The 16519-nt window shown below is 45.2% G+C and overlaps 1 protein-coding gene across 10 annotated transcripts in view; it reads left to right on the top strand.

The window, feature by feature from the left end:
• LOC113830120 (SH3 domain-containing kinase-binding protein 1) overlaps window positions 1-16519 on the top strand; it is a 225111-nt gene that overhangs the window by 192208 nt on the left and 16384 nt on the right. For 5 of the 10 annotated variants that reach the window (XM_070138275.1, XM_070138277.1, XM_070138279.1 and 2 more), the window contains 6 exons: window positions 12300-12372; window positions 12567-12730; window positions 12988-13111; window positions 13408-13593; window positions 13862-14037; window positions 14380-14470. In XM_070138275.1, coding sequence (XP_069994376.1) covers window positions 12300-12372; window positions 12567-12730; window positions 12988-13111; window positions 13408-13593; window positions 13862-14037; window positions 14380-14470 — 814 coding nt within the window. Of the gene's footprint in view, window positions 1-10429; window positions 10536-12299; window positions 12373-12566; window positions 12731-12987; window positions 13112-13407; window positions 13594-13861; window positions 14038-14379; window positions 14471-16519 lie in introns of those variants that run through there. The other 5 variants (XM_070138276.1, XM_070138280.1, XM_070138283.1 and 2 more) reach the window with 3 other exon arrangements.

Here is a 16519-nt window from a genome sequence, read left to right on the forward strand (position 1 = left end):
CTCTCCCCCCCCCTTCGCCTTCCCCCCTCCCCTCCCCTCCATCGGTATTCTTACCTAAGTAAAGCCTTTTTTTTTTTTTTTTTTTTGGTAGAGCTTTCCCCCCCCCCCCTTCCGTCGCTTCGGAGAGCTCGAAGTAGGAAGTTTGACGCCGCATTGATGCATGTGGCCCGTCGCTGGGGCTGGCTTTGCATGCGTGCCTCGGTCCTTCGCCGCGCAGCCTTGGGTCGGCGAGTCTCTCTCTCTCTCTATCTGTGTGTATCTGTCTCGCGAATCTGTCTATCTGTCGATCTCTCTTTCTGGCTCTCTGGCTCTTTCTTTCTTTCTTTCTCTCTGGTTCTCTTTCTTTCTGGCTCTCTGGCTCTCTTTCTTTCTTTCTCTCTGGCTCTCTTTCTTTCTGGCTCTCTGGCTCTCTTTCTTTCTTTCTCTCTGGCTCTCTTTCTTTCTATCTGGCTCTCTTTCTTTCTGTCTCGCTCTCTTTCTCTCTGTCTCTGTCTGTCTGTCTGTCTGTCTCTCTCTCTCTCTCTCTCTCTCTCTCTCTCTCTCTCTCTCTCTCTCTCTCTCTCTCTCTCTTTCTCTCTCTCTCTCTCTCTCTCTCTCTCTATATATATATATATATATATATATATATATATATATATATATATATATATATATATATATATATATATATATATCAGCCTGGTTGTTTGTTTGTTTGTTTGTTAGGAAAAGTGTGGGATTTTTATAACGGAATTACGTGTGTATTTTTGTCTGTCTGTCTGTCATCCTTGCGCAACCGTGTATTTGCGAATATCTCGGTCTGGTTACTTGTTCGTGTGTTTTGTTTGTTTGTTTGTTAACTATTATCGTAACGGAATCAGGAACTCTTTCGTGGCACTGCATCAGATTTCTATTTATCGACGCTTGTTTGTTTTGTATAGATTGTCCGAGAGAATAAAAACATGGAGGTGAACTTACTGTATAGTTTTGTAGTAAATACAGTAGGTTGTTAGATTTGATAATGAATGCAACAGTATATTAAGTGCAGCAAGTCGTAGGATTTTGGCAGGGGCTTAGGAGCAGCACCTGTACGTATTACAAGGGAAAGTATTGTTGCCTTGATTTACGATCGTGAAAACGTGGAAATAATCACGGAAGCAAAACGGGAAAGCATAAATAAACCGTAAATGTATAGCAGTGGGCGGTAGGCGGGAGCTGTGAAGGGCGACGAAAGTGCGACAGGTTTGGATTCCGACGAAAATTTAGGTTATTTCTTGATCAGTTTATTTTTTGATGAGTTTGAGGTTATGGAATTGGGTTGTAGTGGGCTAATAAGGCGGGGGGGGGGGGGTTCGGTTGTGTTTGTGTTTGCTCGTGTGTGTGCGTGTTTTGCGTTTGTTATTGTGTGTCTGCGTGTTTGTGTTTGTTCGTGTGTGTGCGCGTGTTTCAGTGTTTGTTATTGTGTGTCTGCGTGTTTGTGTTTGTTCGTGTGTGTGCGTGTTTGTGTTTGTTATTGTGTGTCTGCGTGTTTGTGTTTGTTCGTGTGTGTGTGCGTGTGTGCGTGTTTGTTCGTGTGTGTTTTGTCTTTGTCTATCCTATCTATCTATCCGCTTGCCGTCTTCCCGGATGAGAGAAAGCAGTGCGAAATAGACACTGGCGAGAGCAAACGGATTCCTCCTCCTCGCTCAGGCTGGAAGGAGATGGCAGGAGTGTTGGCGATAGGGGAAGGAGGCGGGGGCAGCAGGGCAGGGGATGGAGGAGGGAAGGGGAGGAAGGAAGAGGAGGGAGGAGAAGAAGGTAGTGAAGCAAGAGGAGGAGGGAAGAGGAGAAGGGAAGGAAGAGGGAAGGGAAGAGGAAGAAGGAAGGAAAGGAGGGAAGAGGGGAGGAAGGAAGAGGAGGAGGGAAGAGGGGGAGGGAAAAGCAAGAGGGAAGGGGGGAAAAGGGGGGGGATGAAGGGAAGAGGAGCAGGGAAGAGGGAAGAGGAGGGAGGAGGGAAGAGGAGGGAGGAGGGAAGGGGGTAGAGGTGGAGACGGCGTCGGAGGGGCCGGAGTGCGAAGGAAGCGGGTTAAGAGTCGCGTGGATGATCCGCCACTTCCGAGCCCGAAGTGGTGCTGGGAGCGGTTGCCCAGCGACCCTCTGCCGTCCCAGGCCGCTCGGGTCCTCTCACGCGCCACGCCCACGCCCCACGCCCACGCCCCTTCTTAGCTCTTAGCTCTCGTGCTCCTAGCTCTGTACGCCCACGCCACCTTCCTACCTCTCGTACTCTCTACTCTGCACGCCCACGCCCCCTTCCTAGCTCCCGTACTCCTACTCTACTCGCCCACGCCCCCTTCCTACCTCTCGTACTCCTACTCTGCTCGCCCCCGCCCCTTCCTAGCTCTCGTGCTCCTACTCTGCACGCCCACGCCCCTTCCTAGCTCTGCGCTGCTCCTACTCCGCACGCCCACGCCCCTTCCTAGCTCTCGTGCTCCTACTCTGCACGCCCGCGCCCCTTCCTAGCTTTCGTACTCCTGGCTCTGCACGCCCACGCGCCCCTTCCTAGCTCTCGTGCCCCTGCCTCTGCACGCCCACGCCCCTTCCTAGCCTCCTCGTGGTCCTACTCTGCACGCCCACGCCCCTTCCTAGCTCTCGTGCTCCTACTCTGCACGCCCACGCCCCTTCCTAGCTCTCCGTGCTCCTACTCTGCACGCCCCACGCCCCTTCCCCTAGCTCTCGTGCTCCTACTCTTCACGCCCACGCCCCTTCCTAGCTCTCGTGGTCCTACTCTGCACGCCCACGCCCCTTCCTAGCTCCTCGTGCTCCTACTCTGCACGCCCGCGCCCCTTCCTAGCTCTTCGTACTCCTACTCTGCTACGCCCCACGCCCCCCTTCCCTAGCTCTCGTGCTCCTACTCTTAATGCACGCCCACGCCCCCTTCCTAGCTCTCGTGCTCCTACTCTTCACGCCCACGCCCCTTCCTAGCTCTCGTGGTCCTACTCTGCACGCCCACGCCCCTTCCTAGCTCTCCTCGTGCTCCTACTCTGCACGCCCACGCCCCTTCCTACAGCTCTCGATGCTCCTACTCTGCACGCCCACGCCCCTTCCTAGCTCTCGTGCTCCTACTCTGCACGCCCACGCCCCCTTCCTAGCTCTCGTGCTCCTACTCCGCACGCCCACGCCCCTTCCTAGCTCTCGTGCTCCTACTCCGCACGCCCACGCCCCTTCCTAGCTCTCGTGCTCCTACTCTGCACGCCGCACGTCCTTCCTAGCTCTCGTGTCACTCCTACTCTGCACGCCCACGCCCCTTCCACAGCTCTCGTGCTCCTACTCTGCACGCCCACGCCCCTTCCTAGCTCTCGTGCTCCTACTCTTCACGCCCACGCCCCTTCTAGCTCCATTTCGTGCTCCTACTCTTCACGCCCACGCCTTCTTCTAGCTAGCTCCTCGTGCTCCTACTCCGCACGCCCACGCGCCCCTTCCTAGCTCTCGTGCTCCTACTCCGCACGCCCACGCCCCTTCCTAGCTCTCGTACTCCTACTCTGCACGCCCATGCTCCTCCTCCACGCACCTTACTCCACTTACTACACTTTAATCTACTCACACTCTACTACGCTTGGAGGCTCCTACTCCATTCATGTTCTCTTCTACACGCACCTAACTCCTTATCTCGAATCTTTACTCCATTCACGCCCTATTTACTCTCGCATTCTGTTCCACTCACACTCTACTCCACCTACGTCCCACTCCACTTGGAACTCTACTGTACTCACACTACTCCACATAGACCGAAACTCCCTCACTCACATTCTACTCCATTCGTTTATTAGCCTATGTCTCCACTCACATCTCTTAGCTTACTCCACTACACGCTCTTACTCCACGCGCAGCCCCCCACTCCACACGCAACCTCTCACTCCCACTCACAACCTCCCACTCCACACGCAACCTCCCATCTCCACTCGGAACCTCTCACTCCACATCACAACCTCTCACTCCACTCACCAACCTCCCACTCCACTCCACAACAACTGTCACCTCCACTCACAACCTGTCACTCCACTCCCAACCTCTCACTCCACTCCCAAGCCTCCCACTCCACTCACAACTCCTCTCACTCCACTCCCAACCTCCCACTCCACTCACAACCTCTCACTCCACTCACAACCTCTCACCTCCACTCCCAACCTCCCACTCCACTTCCCAAGCCTCTCACTCCACTCACAACCTCCCACTCCCACTCACAACCTCCCACTCCACTCCCAACCTCTCACTCCACTCCCAACTTCTCACTCCACTCACAACCTCCCACTCAAAGCCAACTCTCACTCCACTCACAACCTCCCACTCCACTCCCAAGCTCCCACTCAAAGCCAACCTCTCACTCCACTCCCAACCTCCCACTCAAAACCAACTCTCTCCCACTTCCACTCACAACCTCTCACTCCACTCCGCACTCCGACGTCGTGTCCTCGCATTCGTTCGTGTCTGCCTCGCTTTGCTTGCTTGTTCTTGGTGTTCTTCTCTTTCGTGCTTTTGTTCACGGGGTCTTCGTTCATTTCACTCTCTCTTCCCTCTCTTCGTTCTCGCCTCCTTTCCCGGGCGCCTTTGCTAGTTGTTACTCGCTTTCTAGACACTCTCTGATTTTTTTTCTTCTTCTTCTTCTTCTTCTTCTTCTTCTTCTTCTTCTTAGTCTTCTCGTCTTTCTTCTTCGTCTTCTTCTTCTTCTTCTTCTTCTTCTTCTTCTTCTTCTAAATCTTCTTCTTCTTCTGCTTCGTCTTCTTCTTTCTACTTATTTGTCTTTTTCTTCTTCTTCTTCTTCTTCTTCTTCTTCTGGGGGGGAAGAGAAAGGAGTAATCAGACAGTCAGATATGTAAACACATACGCACTAAGATAATTTACTTTTTATTGGAGAGGCAAACACGAAGCAATTGATCGAGTAAAACAAAAAAAGCAAAAACAAAAAAAAAAGAGAAAAGAAGAAAGAAAAAGAAAAAAACAGGGGAAGACAAACGCAAATATCAACGAATACAAAAGGACAGATAGATGAAAGAGATAGAAAAACAGGATAGGAAGATAGATAGGTAGATAGGATAGGAAGTTCCAAAATCCGATCGTTTCCCCGCAACAGATCCTGCTGCCATGGCGGAAGCTTGGCGACCGGGATTAAGGGGGAAAGGGGGGGGAGGGGAGAGAGGGATAGGGAGGGCGTGGGGGAGATAGGGAGGGAGGGGGAGATTCGACCCCCCGGTAAAAAAAAAAAAACTCCCCCCGAATTAATCTCGGGAAAACCGGAAGGGAAGGCCAGCGAAAAGGAAGTGGGGGTCTTCGGTGGCCCGAGGGAACTGCCGTGGTTAGCTGCGGGCGTGGAGAGGTGGAGGCGGGAAGCGGGGAGCGGGGCGGTCTCCCCTCGGTGGGTTGGGGTGTGGGTGAGTGTGGAGGGTGTGTGGTGGCGCCCCCGCAGGTGGGTTTGGGAGGTGGGATATCCTGGTCTGTGTGTGTGCGTGTGTGTGTGTGTGTGCGTGTGTGTGTGTGTGTGCGCGTGTGTATGTGAGTGTGTGTGTGTGTGTGTGTGTTTGTGTGCGTGTGTGTGTGCGTGTGTGTGTGTGTGTGTGTGTGTATGTGTGTGTGTGTGCGCGCGAGTGCGTATGTGTATATGTGTGGGTGGGTGGGCGGGTGGTATTAGGATGGGTGTGTGTGGATGCGTTTAGAGTTGATGTGTGCGTGTGTATGTATGTGTGTGTGTGTGTCGGTACGTACGTGCGACAGCTGAGGGAGAGCACCATGGAGGCGATCGTGAGGCTGTTGTGTGGATCCTGTGCAAGGTTACATGAGACGGCGAAGGCGGCAAGAGTCGGGGTCTGTTTTGACACGGGGCGGGGATATGGACCCTTACATGGCCGAGTTATAATTACGAGAGAGTAGAGCGAGTCTCTGAGGGGCTTATAGTATATTTAGCGACAAAAAAGCACAGGAGCCTTCGAGTCCGCTGTGGCGGCGTGGCTCCGTGACTGGTGTAAATAAACACCTGAGGCTGAAGTCAAAGGGTTGGAGAGGGAGGGAGGGGGAAGGGGGAGGGAGAGGGAGAGGGAGAGGGAGAGGGAGAGGGGAGTGAGAAGGGGAGAAAGAGTGGAGTGAGAAGGGGAGGAAGAGGGAGAGGGAGGAGAGAACGGGAGGAAGAGTGAGAGGGAGAGGGAGTGAGAAGGGGAGGAAGAGAGAGAGAGAGTGGACGTGGAGAATATACGCGGGGAGAGAGAGAGATAGTGGGAGGGGAGAAGTGGAGGAAGAAAAAGAGAGAGAGGAAGTGAGAAGGGAAATAGAGTGAGAGTGGTAGTGAGAAAGGGGAAGGAAGAGTGAAAGTGGGGTGTGGGAGTGAGAGAGGGGAGCAGACAGAGGGAGAGGGAATGAGGAAGTGAGAAAGAGAGGAGAGAGGCATCGTAAATCCCCGGGGAGGAAAAGGATGGGGGAGGGAGGGAGAGGGACTATCCTCCCCCCCTCCCCCTCCCCTCTTCCCCCCTTCTCCTTTGCGTCCTCACAACCACGTCTCCGTCACGTCGTCCAGCTGCCACCCTCGTCAGTGCTTTTAACCCTGCTACTGCCATGACAGCTTCGTCGACGTCGCCTCTGACATGATTGACGGCTCGGATCGTCACGTTTCTTTCTTGCTTTTTCTTTCTTTGTTTGTTTTTCTTTTCTTGTTTTTTTCTTTCTCACTTTCTTGCTTCTCTTTCTTTCATTCTATATTTATTTTTCCTTTCTCACTTTCTTGCATTTTTTTCTTTCATTCTTTCTTTTTCTTTTCCTTCTTTCTTACTGTCTTTCTTTTTTATTTTTCTTTCTTTCTTTCTTTCTTTCTTTCTCTCTTTTTCTTTTTTTGAAATCCAATAGGTGTTTCGTCTCAGTCGGCAGAACCGCCGCTTTCACCTCGCAGATGTGATACGCAATATAATTTCAATAACCGAGCGAAATGTCGGGATTGTGAAATGGAAACTTTCGTAAATAAGGGTTTTGTGAATGAATTTCGCTGATCTTGAAACTTCGGGGATACGGGAGTAAATATTAGGGGATACGGGGGGGTAAATCTTCGGTTATACGGGGATAGATATTCGGGGAATACGGGAGTAGATATTTGAGGATACGGGGGTAAATATTAGGGGATACGGGAGTAAATATTAGGGGATACGGGGGGTAAATCTTCGGTTATACGGGGGTAGATATTCGGGGATACGGGAGTAGATATTCGGGCATACGGGAGTAGATATTAGGGGATACGAGGGTAAATCTTCGGGGGTACGGGAGTAAATGTTTGAGGATACGGCAGTAAATACTCGGGGATACGAGAGTAAATATTTCCTAGAAGATTGGGAAAACGTGGTCAGATATATTTGCATATTTGCTTCAAATTCGTCGGATTGTGAGTTGAAATATTAAAAGCGCCTACATCCGTTTTCCTTGTTTTTTTTTTTTGTGGAGAAAGTGATCAATTTTCAGCGTGACTGTAGATTCTGGAATAGTTCGATTATAATTCAAAAAGGAAAAGCGAAAGGAAAGTGAGGGAAAGTAAATAGTGATAGTGCCCAATAAGCGTGACATTCGCGATGTTGCATAAAATAATCGATTTAGTATGGAAATGAAAGCGATTTTTATGTGTATGTGTGTGTGTGTGAGAGAGAGAGAGAGAGAGAGAGAGAGAGAGAGAGAGAGAGAGAGAGAGAGAGAGAGAGTGATGACTCGCGAATCACACTCCGGATGATGGTACCCCCCCCCCCCCACCCTCCCGCGTGCAAGTTGACTGCGTTTTATCCGTCTAAAGGTCAATACGACCCTTAATAATCGTCGTTATGGGTACCTCCGCGTTCCGTTACCGGGCTGGAGATCGTTTTACTTAGTAGAGCGAGCAGACTGTCGTGGGGATGTTTTTTTTTCTCTCTCTCTCTATCTATCTCCCACTCTCTCTCTCTCTCTCTCTCTCTCTCTCTCTCTCTCTCTCTCTCTCTCTCTCTCTCTCTCTCTCTCTCTCTCTCTCTCTCTCTCTCTCTCTCTCTCTCTTTCTTTCTTTCTTTGTCGATCTGCCTCTGTCTCCTTGTTTTCTTATTTGTCCATCCCCATTCCCCATTATCTCTACACGCACAAACACACACACACACACACACACACACACACACACACACACACACACACACACACACACACACACACACACACACACACACACACACACACACACACACGCAGTGTATATATACGTGTGTGTGTGTTGATGTATATGCGGATATACGTCAAGCGCCCCAGCCGTCTGCACTTCCTCCAGAGTGCGAGGCGCCACCGCCCGCACCCCCGGAGGCGCAAGACCCTCGGCCAGGGTCGCGGCGATCCCCAGGGGCCCTTTCAGCCTCGTCGGCCCTTCAGCGTCGCAAGGGCACGGGGATCGGGAGTCACAGGCGCCCGTCGTCACCGGCAGGCCTTCGCCATCACGCCCGTGGCCCCGTCGGGTCTCGGATCGGGGCGCTACGACATGGAGGCGCGGCGGGCGTGGTGTCCCGACGGCGATCACGGACGCCCGCCCGCCCGCACCCCCTTTCGAGAGGCCGGCCCGTCGCGCCTCGGCGGATGACCTTAACAGACACCTCGCGGGGCTTAATGACAGTCTTGGGCAATGTCGTGCGGGGGAGCGCCGTGTCCCGGCCCTGAAGAGCTTGCTTAGGGTCTGGACCGAAGACTGTATGTGATATAGTCTTTGCTAAGGACATTCAGGACCGTCCGTCTATCCATCCATTCATCCAACCATTCATCCATCCATATATCCATTAGTTCATCCATCTATCTATCCATTCATCCATTAATCCATCCATCTGTCTATCCATTCATCCATTAATCCATCCATCTGTCTATCCATTCATCCATCCATCCATCCATCCGCCTCCTCCCCTGCCCTGCGAGTCGCCCGATAGACCGCGAGAGCCCCCCTCGCGGATCGGCCGGAGTCCCTGGCAACCCGTCGCGGTAATCCTAAACGGCGTCTCCCGCGAGTCCTGCAGGTGGCGCCCCCAACGCACTTGCGCCGGGCGTCCGATTTCGCAAATAAACGGACGGCGCGGCGATTTTTTTTTTTTTTTTTTTTTTTTTTTTTGGGGGGGGGGGGGGGGTAGCGTCGAGAGCGCGATCGTCGGGACGCCACAAGGAATGACAGTCTGGGCGGGTTTGGCCTCCAGATTTTTCCACTTGAGGTCGAGGTTGGGAGGGAGGGGGGGGGGGGGGGAGGGGGGGAAGGAGGGAGAGACAGCGAGAGAGAGAGGGAGACAGAGGAAGACAGAGTGAGAGGGAGGGAGAGAGAAAAAGGGAGGGAGACAGAGAAAGACAGAGAGAGAGGGAGTGAGGGAAAGAGAGAGCGAGTGAGGGAGAGAGAGAGGTTTGGATTAGATTTAGATTTAGTTTTAATTCCATTTGTTACAATGGATTTTCTTTGCTGTGACATGCTGTCTGTTTTATTTGCCTCTAAACCACCCCCTTTGTGCAAGGGATGGCCGGGGTTACCATCCACTGGCAGCGCGCAGGATCGAAGGCAGGTCAGCGAGATTGCTAGACAAGCATGAGCAGGGAGGGAGAGGGAGAGAGGGAGGGAGAGGGAGAGAGGGAGGGAAGGGGAGAGAGGGAGAAGGGGAGGGAGAGGGAGGGAAGGAGAGAGAGGGAGGGAAGGGGAGAGAGGAGGGGAAGGGTGGAGGGCGGGAAGGGGAGAGAGGCAGACAGACGGAGAAAGAGAGTAAAGGAAAGATGGATAGGAAGATTAAGAGGTGGAGAGAAAATGCAGAGGAAGACGTAGAAATAGTAAATAGTATTAGTAGAATCAAGAAGTAGTAGAAGTTAGTAATTAGAAGCAATAGAGGATAAGCAATAATAATAGTAATAGTAAGGAGAAAAAGAAGAAAAAGAAAAAAAAGGAAGATAGAATCAGTAAAGGGAGCAGAAAGAAAGAGAGGGAAGGGAAGAAGAAAGGAGCGGAGAGGGAAGGCGACAGAGAAGGAGCGCGGCGGGAGATGGGCGCGAGTGGGTGGGGGATGGTGAAATACTGCACGCCGAAGTTAAGTGAACATTCGCTTGAGGGTTCGCTGGCCGTTTCAAACCACTTCATTTGCCTCGGAGTGTCGGCCGTGTGTGTCTGTTCGGGATTTACGGCGCCTGTTTCGTCTGGGGAATATATATATAATTTTTTAAAACTGTGGGGACGATTTGTACGTTCGTTCCTGTCGGAGTTGAGTGGGATTTGTTCACATACCTCAAGAGGAGGGGGGGGGGGGGGTACGCTTATCAAAGAGGGGGGGGGGGGCAATTTTCTTATTATTTTCTTCTCTCGGTTTGTAAAGGGGGACAAGTTGAACATCCAAAGACCTAGTGAGAGTAAAGTGGGTGTACAGGTGTAGGTCCACATGTGCCCTAAACACCTGTACTCGCGGGTGTGGTGGTGACTCACAGCCAGTGATATGATGAATCCTGTTGTATCCACTACACTTCTCTCGTGATCTTCTTGTGTCTGGAATACTATGTTAAAAAGGGCATGAATGGCCTACAGATACCCATTTTGCGTAAGGATAAAAATGAAGACGCTGTGTTTCGTTTTATTTCGATTCAGGGTGTTTGTGTTTGTTTATTTTCAACGTGTGATGTTGATGTTGATTCCCGTTGGTCGAAAACGAGTTTAAGGAATATCCGGGAAGGAATGTTGGTGAATCAGAACATTTTTTCTCTACACATTCAGCAGTTCAGAAAGAAAATAGCTGATTGAGCATCGAGGACTCTCAGCGCGGGAAAGTTTACCATGGCGTGCGAATCTCGGTTTAAAAAAAAAAAGTGCCAAGTCACATCGAGACTCGGTTTTGTCTCTGTTTCGTTCGCTCTCTCTCTTTCTTTTATTCCTTCGTGGAGCTCCAAAACACGAAATATCCTTATACATGGCCGGTGTAGTGAGGTGGCCGTTGCAGGGAGTGGAAACGGTACCCGCAGGCCTTGGGGTGAGAATGCGGATTCCACTTGAAGCCGATCAGAACCTCTAGGATGCGTGCTGGATCCTCTTCCTTGTGAATTTATTATGTTTCGATGTTATATTGATTTTTTTTATATACCTGAATGGATGGGGAATAAGGGCGATGCGCAATAAGGCTGAATCTTCTCTTTCTCACTTTCCTTCTTTTTATGTCTTTTTTCCTTTCGTTTTTTTTTTTTTTTCATTTTTCATATTCATTTCCTTTCTCACCTGTTTCTCTCAACATTAATCTATTCCTTTCGTTTTTTTTCGTCTTTTTTCTTTTTTTCCCATATTTATTTTCTTTCTCACCAATTTCTCTCCACATAGTCTATATCTTTCCTTCATTTTGTCTGTTTCATTTCTCATATTTCTTTTTTTTTCTTATTATTTTCGCCTGATATTATTCAAAATGCGTTTTATTTTTTTATGAATTGTGAAGATCTTAACCCCATTTTTACAACGAGGATTGTATTACGTGTGATTTCTGACGTTACAGGATATCCGCTTTATGATTCCATAATGGTATTGTTTTTCATGTTTATGTTATTGCTGTTGTTGTCGTTGTTGTCATTGACCTTGTTTTGAGGTCGTTATTAGTATTTTTGTTCTTGTTTTTTATTGTTATTGTTGCCATTATTTTAATTAATGCTGTAAGTGGTGTCCTTGTTATTTTTATTGTCATGATCAGTAATATTATTGTTATTATTATTATTTTCATCTTTTACCATTACTATTATTATTTTATTACATTGATGCTATTATTATTATTTTAGTATACTGTTATCTTTATCATCATCATCATTAATATCATTATCATTATTTCTATTATTGCTAATATTGTTTTGTGGTTGTTGTTGTTGTTATTGTTATTATTATTATTATTATTATTATTATTATTATTATTATTATTATCATCATCATCATCATCATCATTGTTATTATTATTATTATTATTATTATTATTATTATTATTATTATGTTATTATCATTATTTGTTATTATTATTATTATTATTATTATTATTATTATTATTATTATTACCATTATTGTTATCTTTATTGTTGTTAATCATCATCACTATCATCACTATTTTTCTTATAGTTATTGTTATTATTATCATTATTATTATTATTTTGTCGTTGATGAAGTGACTATTAGCTGTTTTATCATTATTATCATAACAGCGTACCTGATAGATATGTACATTCATCTGTTCATCTGAATGTTATAGATGTTATCTGGTAGTCTTTTGTATGACATGGTTTAGTTTTTCATAATTTTTTGAAAGGAATCAACAAAATCTGATTGTTGTTTTTTCTTGCAGGTTCTCTCCAAAGAGCCTAAGAATGGTTCTACAGACACCAACTTGACGACTACGACTAATGTACAAAAAAGAGGTAAGTTCTACAAGTTCTGTTTTTGGTGAATCTTGCTGGGCATGCATGAAAGATTAAATGTGTAGGAATAGACCTAAAATGAAGAATATTAACCAATTAGTTTTACCTTGACTCACATACCTCACACAGCTGTACATATGACCGTTCTCGCACGAATCCTCTGTAACTGAATAATTCTATTGGATGGTTTCTAGATAACCCATCATCCCCTTTGGCAGAGATGAGTGGTCGTCGGTGTCGTGTAGTGTTCAGCTATGCACCACAACACGACGACGAGTTACCGCTTTGTGTTGGCCAGACGATCGAGGTATTGCAAGAGGTGGAGGAGGGCTGGTGGAAGGGCGTGCTAGACGGACAGGTAGAGGATGCAAGAAACGTTTTGAACATTATTGAATTTGTTGTTTATATGTTTTATAATATTGGTTAGTGATCCGTTATATAAGGAAGGAAAAAATAATGTTTATTAATTGTTTCCTTTAGGTCTAAGTTAATAGATTTTTATTTGGATTTCTTTTAGAAGTTATCAGTCACAGTTTGTTTGCCTAAGAAAAATTGACAGTTTTCCATGTTCCCTTTAATTTTTATAATCATATTTATTTTGTACTTTCTATACAGGTTGGAATGTTCCCATCAAATTTTGTTGAAAGTCTTGAGGAAAGTGAAGGTGATTCCAAGCAGCCTGAGTCAAGCTCCCTTGAAAATATTAACAATCAGCTCAACATTAACGGTGAAGAAAAAGGTACCACTTCGTACCAAGGTTTTACTTGGTGTTGTGAAAAAATATATATATTTCCAGGATTTTGCTTAAATTTTGGTTATATTTAATGAAACTGTGAAGACATATATGCATAATGTCTATAATTATTATAGTATCAGACATACTGATTTTGCCAAAGATAAAAAAGGATTAGTGATTCATTCATATCTTTGTTACCATTATTCAATTTAACTCACAAATCAGATGAGATATTTTGGTCATAGTGCTTCCATAAACACAGAAACTCCTCTTTAATTTATTTTCCCATTTATCCACAGAGATTAAACCTAAACCAATCCAAGGGATGGGGTATGGGGTCAAGCTAACCGACCTCAAAAAGGACACAGGGACAAAGAAGGACACTGATGGACCCACCAGCAATGGATCGCCCAAGATCTTAGGGTCCTCGGGATCCTCAGCCTTCCAGCCTGTCAGCAAGAACAAAGAACCCCCAAAAGAAAATGGTAGGAATTTAGTCGTTTGAAGTTCTAGAAAAAGTCCTTGGAAGTTTTGGTACTCTTAAATAATATTTAGTTTTTGGGAGATCTGCATTTTGATTCTAAGGATTATGAAGTGTTCAGGGTAACTTTGAAATGTTAACTGCTCTCTTATGGATGAATAAGACTCAGATTTGCCTAAGTTTCATTTTTGTGTTTGATGATGTTGTTTTGCTTTTAATTTTTAATAGTGATGGATATATGGATCACCATTTGATTTATGGTTTTTTGACAGGTCAAGTAAAGGACTTCAGAGATCTACCTCACCGACTACCTCCTGCTCTTGAACCTAAAGGCGATAAAATCACTAGCAAAGTGGATAAAACACGGATCAACTCTGCAGATAAGGAGCGCATCAATTCCATAGAAAAAGACCGGATCACGATAACCATTGGAGAAGAAAAAAGCAAAGTGAGTTTGGATGAAATCATGCTCTGTTGAAGTGGTCCTGAATGACGAGGGTAACACATAATCTTTTTGATGATTCCCACAGATGAGACTCGGTAATCAGAAAATTGCTTAAAATTACATAGTCACATAAATTGCTCAGTGCTGCTTCTGTTTTGTGAGTGATGTATTATTACTTCCAGAACTACTTCATTTTCTTTGTTCACTTATACTCATAGATTGTCATCTTATTTATCTTACTTTACACAAGTATTTATGACAATATTGCTTTATAAAAGATACACATCAATGGTGGTATTATTTTAGTTCAAATTGAATTAATAGAACTTATTAATTTACGCACAGGGTGACACTGCAAACAGAAGGGATGACCGACTTCCTCTACCCAGCACATCACCACCACAGATATCACCTCCTCAGCTACCTCCTAAACCTGGTAAGGCATGAGATCATATTGTTTAGGTTGCTGTGATGTAAGATTGCCCTTTAAGGGGGGGGGGGTAACTGGCTTCTGGCATTCATAAGAGATTGAATTTGAATGTATAAGAATATAGGTGATGTCAAATTGGTTCAGGTTTGATATATGTAAATGTGTTTTTGTCAGGTCTTAGCATCTCTGTGTTTAGTATTTTCCTTTGCTCCAGCACTAGCCTTCTAAGCTTTAAAATAAATGGACGTTCTTCTTGACCACTACCTTTTTTTGCTAGATTTTCAGTCTGCCTATCAGGAAAAGATGTGTCATGTGTCACATATCTATTAAGTTCTATGATAGGGAATAAAGATGAATATTTTTTGTACAAAAGATTGAATAATAGTAAGCTAGTGGTTTATTTATGACTATAGTATTATAGAATCCCCTTATGTAGTACAATATACATTTGATAGCATTGGCCTCTTTCAATGTATGATGGTGTTATGTTCCTTAAATTTAATGGCTTAAATCAAATTTAATGTGTACTGATAGCACTATAACAAAGGTTTAATGGGCGCATGTTCTTAGCCACACAGAAATAACAAAAAAATAAAAAAAATAAATAAAAAATAAAAATAATAATTATAATAATAATAATAATATTAATAGTCTTAAAAGAAACCCAGTAACATTTACTGTCCACTGTAATTTTGTCTTGTAAACCTTGTTTGTGCGTAAATGGCTCGACACATGCTCAGCCAGCAAGGAGCCAATTAGTAGGTCTATATGAACTTATATGGTACCCCCTTTCCTTGAACTTTCAAGAGAAATGTTTTTCATCTAATGCTATTAGTATTGATGATGTTATTATTCTTACTGAGATTTATATTTCAATGTTATTAACCCATTGAGGACAGGATAACATCCTGATACGCCGTGGTAGACCACCCTTCATGTCAGGAAGATGTCTTGGCATCACGTAAGGATGAGCCTGCCCTCCTATGGTGCTAAATTTTCATGTTCCTTGTTGGCCTGGTATCATTTGTTTAGGAGAAATATCCCTTCAAAAGTAGGCTCTTTTTAGCCTTTAGCCTCAGTACCTAAAGATTGTGTATGAAGCAACTAAAAACATAAAAAGCAAAGAAGTTTATCTTTTCCATATTTCTGATTTTTCTCTAGAGCAGCTGACTTAGCATGCACTTTGACGTGCTGTTCAGTATGGCAGTGGAAGCTTTCATAGTAATCAGATTAACAGTACTAATAGCAATGAAGAATGAAAAAATGTTTTTTTTCCAAAAGTCTAGGAAAAGGATAATCTTGTGAGAGTGTAGGACTAGTAATTGGCTGATCTGTGACATAGGACTTATGGAGCCATCTATGTGTAAATGCAATTAATTAAATTCAAATCACAGTGGACATGGTATGCATTTTTACCGTCCTAACTCCAGTGGGTTAATAGATACAATTATAATAGTTGTTTAAACTGATGATAAAATTATTTGATGAAAAGATTGTTTAAGAACTATGTATGAAAAGGAAGACGTTAGACAGAAACAGAATCAAAGAATAATTAAACACACCATTCCACCATAAGGCTTTTCCTTTGCCTTTTATATGGGCATAGATAGACTTGTATGCACTACACTTTGAAGTCATTATCATCAGCAAAAGAGAACCACAAAATACTGTACAGCTTCAATGTACACACTCTATACCCAACAGAACAAGAGAATATATGGACTGCTTATAAAGACCAATTGTAAAATGGATGGGTATGCTCTATTCTATATGATCATGCCTTCAATCATAGAAAATCCAATATTTTGCAGGGTATTTTGTATACTTTTTTAAAGAGGAAAAAAGGAAAACTATATTGTAATGCACCGAGGAGTGCCTTTGCTAGAATTTCATAGTACTCCTCAAGACTTCTTAAAAATCTGATGTACCTCAAAAATAATTTCTGATGAGTTTAGCTTATTAAAGTTAATTAACATATATTCTTATTTATTTATGAAGGCAGATATTTAATGTGTAAATGAGAGGGTTATCAGTTATTATAAATTGTATTCATAG

The sequence above is a fragment of the Penaeus vannamei genome, chromosome 24 (assembly GCF_042767895.1).
Source record: "Penaeus vannamei isolate JL-2024 chromosome 24, ASM4276789v1, whole genome shotgun sequence".
NCBI lineage: Eukaryota > Metazoa > Arthropoda > Malacostraca > Decapoda > Penaeidae > Penaeus > Penaeus vannamei.